Raw genomic sequence first — 8210 nt, 5'->3', positions numbered from 1 at the left:
TGTGGGCTTGAACCTGCAGCCAATGGACTCACAGTCCTGTGCCAAACCCCATTGCAGTCCTGCCTTGATTTCCAGGGCTGTTGGAGCTGGCCTGCTATAAGCTACCAGGGCAGACGCCGCAGCGACAGCAGCAGACTCACAATCGCCTGGTGCAGAACAGCTGCTAGCCAGGGCGAGAGCCCTGAAGGGTTAACGTGGGTCCCGCTCCCCCAAGGGCTGTTTGCCCTGCAGGTCGGTGACCGAAGGCAGCTCTGGGAACGATGCCACCAGGGCCTAGGATTGAAACCCTGGCCGGTCCAGAGGCGGACTCAGCACACCTACGGCTGGAGCCAAAGGGGCAGGGCCCAGTGGTGGGGGGACAGCGGCCCCCTAAACCCATCCGCAGGAACCAGCCCCTCGAGGGGCCAGCGCCCCCCTGTGGCCTGCACCCAGGGTACGTGGGCACCACGCAAACCAGCCACTGAGGGTGGGCGTGTGGAGCGAGCAGCCCCTAGGGGGCCAGCTGGGCCTGTGTGGATGACTCCCCAATCCTGCCCCCCAGGGCTGCCCCTTTGAAACCAAACCGCCATCCTCTGGGAGGGGGGCCTCAGGGCTGGGGGAGGGGTTGGGGTTGGGGTGTGGTGCAGGGTGCAGGTTCCAGGAGGGGGTTCAGGACTGGGGCAAGGGGTTGGGATACAGGAGGGGGTGCAGGCTCCAGGAGAGTGCTCAGAACTGGGGCAGGGGTTGGGGTGCAGAATGGGGTGCAGGTTCCACGAGGGTGCTCAGAACTGAGGAAGGGGGTTGGGGTGTAGGAGGGGGGTGCAGGCTCCAGGAGGGGGCTCAGGGCTGGGGAAGGGGGTTGGGGTGCAGGAGGGGGTGCAGGCTCCAGGAGAGGGCTCAGGACTGGGGCAGGGGGTTGGGGTGCGGGAGGGGGTATGGGGTGAAAGCTCTGGGAGGGAGTTTGGGTGTGGGAGAGGGCTCAGGGCTGGGGGAGGGGTTGGGGTTGGGGTGCAGGAGGGGGCTCAGGGCTGGAGAAGGGGGTTGGGGTGGGAACGGAGTGCAGGGCGCAGATTCCAGGAGGGGGCTCAGGGCTGGGGGAGGGTGTTGGGGTGTGGGAGGGGGTGCAGGCTCTAGGAGGGGGCTCAGGACTGGGGCAGGGGGTTGGGGTGCGGGAGGGGGTGTGGGGTGAAGGTTCCATGAGGGGGCTCAGGGCTGGGACAGGGGGTTGGCATGCGGGACGGGGTGCAGGCTCCAGGAGGGTGCTCAGGGCTGGGGCAGGGGGTTGGGGTGCAGGAGGGGGTGTGGGGTGAAGGTTCCAGGAGGGAGCTCAGGGCTGGGACAGGGGGTTGGGGTATGGGAGGGGGTGTGGGGTGAAGGTTCCAGGACGGGGCTCAGGGCTGGGGCAGGGGGTTTGGGTGTGGGAGGGGGTGCAGGCTCCAGGAGGGTGCTCAGGGCTGGGGCAGGCGGGTTGGGTGCAGGATGGGGATACGGGATGTGGCCAATGGGAGCTCTGAAGTCAGCTTTTGGGGCGGGGGCAATGTGTGGACCCACCTGCCCCCCCCCCCCCCCCCCCGGGGCCGCAGCGACGTGCCAGCAGCTTCCGGGAGCCACACAGGGCCAGGGCAGGCAGGGAACCTGCCTTAGCCCCACTGCGCCGCCGGACTGTCAGCCCCTAAAATCTCCCGGACTGGCTGGGAGATCGAGCCCTGTTTTGGGAGACTCCCGGCCAACCCTGCCCTCCTCCCAGCTACCAATGTTTCAAGGACTCCCTGGAACCCCCCATGCCAGGGACTTTGTGCGCCCAATTTACCCCTCCCCCTGTGCCCGGGGACCGCACCCTGCCCCCCAAGCCAGGGGTCTGTGTGTGGTGCTGATAACCAGCCAAGTGCGAGATCATGACTGTCCCGATCCCCTAGAGCAGCCGACATGGAGGGACGAGGGACGAACGTGGAGGGAGAGGCACGAGCCCAAAAAAAATGGCCGCCTGATGTATCTCAAGGGCCCGTGAGTCAACGCCCCGCGCCCAGCATGTTGGAAACAAGGGCTAATCAATGGGCGAAGCAGCGGGGGCAGGGCCGGCTCCAGGCACAACCCCACCAAGCATGTGCTTGGGGCGGCACCTGGAGGGGGGCGACGCGGTGCGGCGCTCCAGCCCGAGAGTGGGGCCGCGACTGGGCTCGCTGCCCTACCAGCGGCGCTCTGGCGCCGGGGAGAGCGGAGCCCCAGCTGGGCTCTCCGCCCTCCCTCTGGCGCTCCGGCCGGTTGGGGAGAGCGGGCCCGTGGCCGGACTCGGCGCCCTCCCCTGCCGCGCTCCCCGCCTGGGGCGGGGGGCAGTGGGCGGTGGGAGGCTTTTTTGCCTGGGGCGTCAAAAAAGCCAGAGCCGGCCCTGAGCGGGGGGCAGGGGAGGCTGTTCTGCCCACCAATCCCTCTCGGGGTCCCGAACCGAAGGGACCCTGGGGAGAGAGACCGGCCACTGGACTAAGCATCACGCCCTCACCGTCTGCTGGGATCTCATGTGCCAGACCCCCACCCTGCTTCACACTGGTTAATGCTGGACAGTGACAGGGTTAGGCCACCCCTCCGGCCTCCTTAGTCCATCTAAATTAATACAGCAGGGCCCCCTTTCCTCCTATGCCGGGGGTTCTGTCGTGCCTCCAGTCCCCTTCCCCAATGCCAGGGGCTCTGTGCCCCCCCATTCCTCCTCCCCCATATGCCAAGGTCTCTGTGTGCTCCCATCTCCCCATGCCCGGGGCTCTGTGCCCTCTCATTCCTCCTCTCCTCAATGCCAGAGGCTCTTTGCCCCCCTCCATTCTCCCTCCCACCAATGCCAGGGGCTCTGTGTGCCCTTCCTCCCCCATGCCAGGAGCTCTGTGCCCCCCATTCCTCCTCCCCCATATGCCAAGGTCTCTGTGTGCTCCCATCTCCCCATGCCCGGGGCTCTGTGCCCTCTCATTCCTCCTCCCCCCAATGCCAGAGGCTCTGTGTCACCCCCATTCTCCCTCCCCCCCATGCCAGGGGCTCTAGGGTTCCCAGCTCTGAGATACAAAAACCCAGAACACCCGAGATGATCCTGAGCCTATGACACCGGCCACCTGTCCGCGTGCACACAGCGCCCTTGCAGATTTCCTCGGGACAGTGACCCCAGAGAAGGGACTGGCCTGGGCAAACCTGGCACCCCTAAGCTCTGCGTGCCCCCACACTCTCCCCAATGCCAGGGTCTCCCATTGTCCCGCTCCACCGGCACCACCTCCCAGCCGAGAAAGCGACTGCAGCAAACCCAGCACCTGTCCCCCCAGCCCGCTGCCGAGGGGGCTCTCTGTTGACAGTCCAAGGCCTTCAGATAAAATCCTCCCGCTTCCAATTTTGGGCTGGGTGACACAAATTGCAACATCGCCCTCGCCTCTTCTGAGAACTGCCAACCTCTGGCCAGAACATTTGCTGTGTCAGAGACCCTTGCCTCACAGCACAGTCCGGCTCCATCCCTGGCACCATGAAGACACCTCTCCTCTTCTGCCTCCTCTCGGCCCTGCTGGACACAGGTGAGAATGGCATTTCGGGGGTCTTGGAACCCCTGCCCGGCGCTGATACAAAAAGACCCACCCTGGAATAGTTGCTCTGGAGGGAAGCAGCTCTCCTTCCCGGGGTGAAATATGCCCCGGCGCTGAGATCTTGCCCCTGGGCTGAGGGGCTGCTCGCCACGTGTCCCATGTTGGGGAAATTCTCCCCACCGATCTTCTCTGGGGAGAGGGGGACCTCCAGCTCCCACCGAGCTCTAGGAGAGGGAAAGATTTCTCCCCCTTTCTCAGCTACCTCACTCGGTTTTGCAATAGAGGGAGGGACGACACTGGAACAAAACCAAGAAATTCAGGTCCAGATCCCAGCTGGGGTCAATGGGCCGTAGCTCCACTGGAGTCAATGGGACTGGAGAGAGTGGAGTGAGGGCTGTGCACAGATGAATCGTGTTGCCTTTCCTTCCACAGGGACCTGTGTTTCGTGCGAGGTTTGCTTCAGTGCACGTGACAGCTGTACAGGCAGTAAGCAAGTCTGCAGTGAGCGAATGGATTCCTGTGGGATCATTAAAACAGAAACCGTAGTAGGTGGGTGCCGGAGACCCTGAACCAGCCCCGAACACTGTCTGATTTGGAGTCAGCCCTACTTCATTCCCTTCCCAGGACCAAGAGGTGGCAGGTCTGGTGAGTTAGAGTAGTGGGGGCTGGGAGCCAGGACTCCTGGGTTCCATCCCTGGCTCTGGGAAGGGAGTGGGGTCTCGTGAGTTAGAATAGTGGGGGCTGGGAGCTAGGACTCCTGGGTTCCATTCCTGGCTCTGGGAAAGGAGTGGGGTCTGGTGAGTTTGTGTAGGGGCTGGGGCTAGGAGCCAGGACTCCTGCGTTCTATCTCCCAATCTGGAAGGGGAGAGAGGTTGAGGGGGTGGAAGCAGCAGTGGGTATCAGCACTCCTGGTTCTATACTGACCTTGGATGAGTCATTCCTCCCATATGTCATGCCTCAGTTTCCCCATCTTTAGCATGATCAGTCATGCGAAGAGTTGTGGTGGGGAGGCAGAGACAGCAACACCCGCAAATATAACTTCATCTCCTCTTCCTCCCATACAGGCGAGATTAAGAGTCCTACTTTTATGAAAGCCTGCGTGACCTCCAGCCAATGCGGCCTCAGTACTCTTTTCATGACTTTTGGGAACGGGATATCCGTGAGCACGAACATCGCCTGCTGTGTGGGGCAGGCCTGTAAAACAGCCTCCGTTACCGGTACCCAGCTCCGTCTCTGTCTCCCTGCTCCTTCTCCCGCCAGCTCTTCCCCTTCCTCACGTCCCCTTCTCCTCCTCCTGACCCCTGCGGGGTGTCCCTGTGGGAGGATAGAAAAAGGAATATGAAAGACTCCATTGGTGTGCCCCATTGAATAACATTGAGCCCCTTGGAATAGTCCTCCCACCCTGCAGGAGGCGCCCCATGAAACAACACTGAGCCCCTGGCTGGGTGGAGTTTAGTGGGCGGGGCTTTAGGCTCCAGCCAGGTGTGAACCCAGCTGGCCCCACCGGGGGCAGGATCCAGGGCTCCCTGCTGCAAACCTCTCCCCTGCCCCTGCTGACCCCGGCATCCCCAGAGCTACAGCTCCCCCTGCAGGGGGCACCCAGGGCTGAGCTGTGCAGCCCCCAGCTGCTCTCCCTGCCCCGACGCTGCCTGGGGCTCGTCCCCCGAGCTGACTGTGTTTGCTCCGCTTCTTCCCAGTGCCCCGGGCTAACACCACCCTGAACGGCCTGCACTGCCCAGCCTGCTACTCGGTGTTTACCCATCACTGCAGCGAAGAGATCATCGACTGCACAGGAGCCCAGACCCAGTGCGTCCACATCAGCGGCACCGTGAAAAGCGGTAATGGCCATTTGGCTGTTTCTCTGTTCAGGTTTCCCCATCCAGGAGCGAGCCACGCACACCGGTGATCCCCTGCCGTGGGGAAGAATTGGGTAGAGTCTCAGCACACCTGGATTCTATCCCCGTGATTTCTCCTCATTGTACCTCTGTTTCCCCTACGCACCCGTTGGGGTTTTATTTTAGAATTCATGAGGGTTTGGAGACAGGTGACAAGGAAGGTCTGGAAAAACCTGTGAAAAGAAGGGGAACCAACTGGGGTTATTTTTCCTTGGGAATAAGAGAGGCGACATGATAGAACATATGAAATTATGATTGTGATAGAGAAGCACAGAGCTGAACAAATAAGGGAGATAGCTAGGTAGATAGATATTTAGTTCTATGCCACCACCAAAAAAATTGGAAGAAAATAGTTGTTTCCGGTCCAATCAAAAATTAATGATTTTTTTGGCACTTTCAACAAACTGAAAAGTCAGAAAAAGTTTCATTTTGGGTCAAATGAAACATCTGGTTTTGATTTTGAGGGGTTGTTAATGTTGTTAAAGTTTTTTAAAAAAATAAAATGTTGGAAGGAAAAGTTGTTTTGAACCAAAAGAGTGAAAAGTTTCTATTTTTTCCCCAGAGTTTTTCGTATGGGGTTTCTTCCGACTGAAACAATTTGGTGACTTTGAATTCACAACATGTTTCGAAGTAGTCAAATTTACATTTTTCACTGAAAAAACATTTCAGCTGAAAAATGTGACTGAGCACTAGAGCGGGGAGATCGAGAACTTCCGAACGCCTGCTGTCACAGGATAGGACATATGCGAATGTTCAATGAAATTGAAAAGGGACAAGTTCATTATGAAAAAGGAAACACATTTTCCAGTCAATACACCATTAGTCCGTGGAACTCCCCACCACAAGAAATTTCTGTAGTCAAGAGTTGAGCAAGTTTCAAAAAGGGATTGTATGCTTATCGGAGTGATCATAATAAATGATTGTAAAAATGTTGGCAGGGATATTGAACCTCCTCTTTCAGGTCTTAAGGTGATCTCTAGCTATTAGCAATCAGGACGAGATCTAGAGTAGGAGGAGATTATCCCACCTATTGGGCGGTTTTGGTCCCTTTCTCTGCAGAATCTAGTGCTGGCCACTGATGGAGACGGGATACTGTCCTATGCACAGCACCCTGCACAATGGGCCCCCACACTGCCGTGGTGTCTCTAGAGCCAACTATTCTACAAATCAAAAGTAATACAGAAAAAGTGATGGCACAAACACACCATTCCTGGGACTGCTGCAGAAATCCCCCAGCTGGTTTGACCTGACGGTCCCAGAGATATTTCTTTCTTACTGATGGTAGAATGGTATAATAGATGCCCCAACTGAGATCAGGACCTTTTTGATCTGGATGTTGCACAGACCCCTTGGCTGAAATGGGGATCCCTGCTGTGTAAGGTGCTGCATGCCCCCCCCTCCCCGGCTGAAATTGGGAGTCCCAACATGCCAGGTTCTGCACAGACGCCTTGACTGAGAGCTTCTTATGGATCCCACTACTGCCACCATCAGTGAACTACACCATTGCCAGGTGAATGGTGGGACTAACACAGGCCTGCTCCAAAGTTCATTAGGGATCAGAGCCCTACATGACTTGCCCAGAGGTCCACAGAGTGAGACTATATCAGAGCAGAGGAGGGGAGACTGTTGGGAGTGGGTCTAGATGGGCAGCAGGGAATGGCGCAGAGGAGGAGGGGGAGGGTGTTGTATGGGGTCAGAGCCGTAAGAGGCCAGAGGTCCCTAGACACTGACCCCGCTGTTTTGTCCCCCACAGGTGGGACAACCGTGCACACCACCATGAAAGGCTGCGCCACCGAGTCTGCCTGCACCAATATACAACGGTTCAAAGGGGCCTTTGCGGGGTTCAGTGCGGATCTCCCTACTGCCGAATGCAGACCAGCCTCCCGTGTGGCCAGCATGGCTCCGGAACCAGCCAGACTTGTCCTCCCAGCCCTCATTACCGTCCTGCTGGCGAACGTCCTCTCCTGATCCCCACGCCCGAGGCACAGCCACACAGCCCTCGATAACCACACCACAGATGGCAGGCCGGCACACCCCTGCTAAAGGCTCCCACGCCCAGCTCAGATTCACTTCCTCTTTAGTTGAATTAACGGAATAAAACAGACAAGAGAAAATTGTCATGTGTGTCTGTCTGTAATCATGAATCTCAGATTCTGTGTGTCTGTCTGTGTGTCATTGTGAATGTTGGACTCTGGGTGTTTGCAAACATGAGTCTCATGTTGTGTGTGTCTGTGTGTGATCATGAGTGTTGGACCGTGTGTGTGCATCTCTGTGTGATAGCAAATCTTATGTGTGTGTAATCATGTCTTGGACTGTGTGTGTGTGTGTGTAGTGTGTATAATTCTGAGTCCTGGATTGTCTGTGTAACCGTGAGTCTTGGATCATGTGTCTGTCTATGAGATAGTCAGTCTGTGTGTGTGTGTCTGGGATTACGTGTGTGTGTTTGTGATGATTGGGCTGATTTCCCCATGTATAATTCTAGCGGGGGTCATGGGGCTATCAGAAGCCACACCCACCCTCCTACAGGCCCTAGAGTCTGTTGGAAAATGGGGTTTGTTTACTGGGGGGGGGAGGGGGGATTTCTTAAAATATTCCAAATTTTTTGTCATAAGACTGAAAAATGTTCAGCTGAAAAAACTGATTTTTTTTTTAATCATAAATATTTTTTTGTGGCAGGACCCACCAACCAGGGCTGGAGACCCTAAAGGGTTAAAGCAGTCCCCCCCCACACACACACACACCTCGCCTGGGGATGCCAGGGCAGCTCTGCTTCCTGGACAGAGCAGTT

General features: G+C 57.6%; 1 protein-coding gene across 1 annotated transcript; it reads left to right on the top strand.

Moving 5' to 3' along the window:
* Positions 1–3308: 3308 nt before the first annotated feature.
* On the top strand, positions 3309–7540 carry LOC128827543 (phospholipase A2 inhibitor gamma subunit B-like). Its single transcript, XM_054011490.1, has 5 exons — positions 3309–3518; positions 3960–4076; positions 4592–4744; positions 5225–5365; positions 7176–7540. The coding sequence occupies exons 1-5, from the start codon at positions 3470–3472 to the stop codon at positions 7388–7390; spliced, it is 675 nt and encodes a 224-aa protein (XP_053867465.1). The 5' UTR covers positions 3309–3469; the 3' UTR covers positions 7391–7540.
* Positions 7541–8210: the final 670 nt, after the last annotated feature.

This window comes from Malaclemys terrapin, chromosome 21, assembly GCF_027887155.1.
Source record: "Malaclemys terrapin pileata isolate rMalTer1 chromosome 21, rMalTer1.hap1, whole genome shotgun sequence".
Lineage (NCBI taxonomy): Eukaryota > Metazoa > Chordata > Testudines > Emydidae > Malaclemys > Malaclemys terrapin.
Note: the sequence above shows the minus strand (reverse complement) of the source record. Positions and strands in the feature narration are given on the sequence as shown.

Coding starts and splice junctions, on each gene's coding strand:
- LOC128827543 (XM_054011490.1), top strand. CDS start 3,470: ATGAAGACACCTCTCCTCTTCTGCCTCCTCTCGGCCCTGCTGGACACA. Junction 3,519..3,959: donor CTCGGCCCTGCTGGACACAG/GTGAGAATGGCA, acceptor TTCCTTCCACAG/GGACCTGTGTTTCGTGCGAG. Junction 5,366..7,175: donor CAGCGGCACCGTGAAAAGCG/GTAATGGCCATT, acceptor TGTCCCCCACAG/GTGGGACAACCGTGCACACC.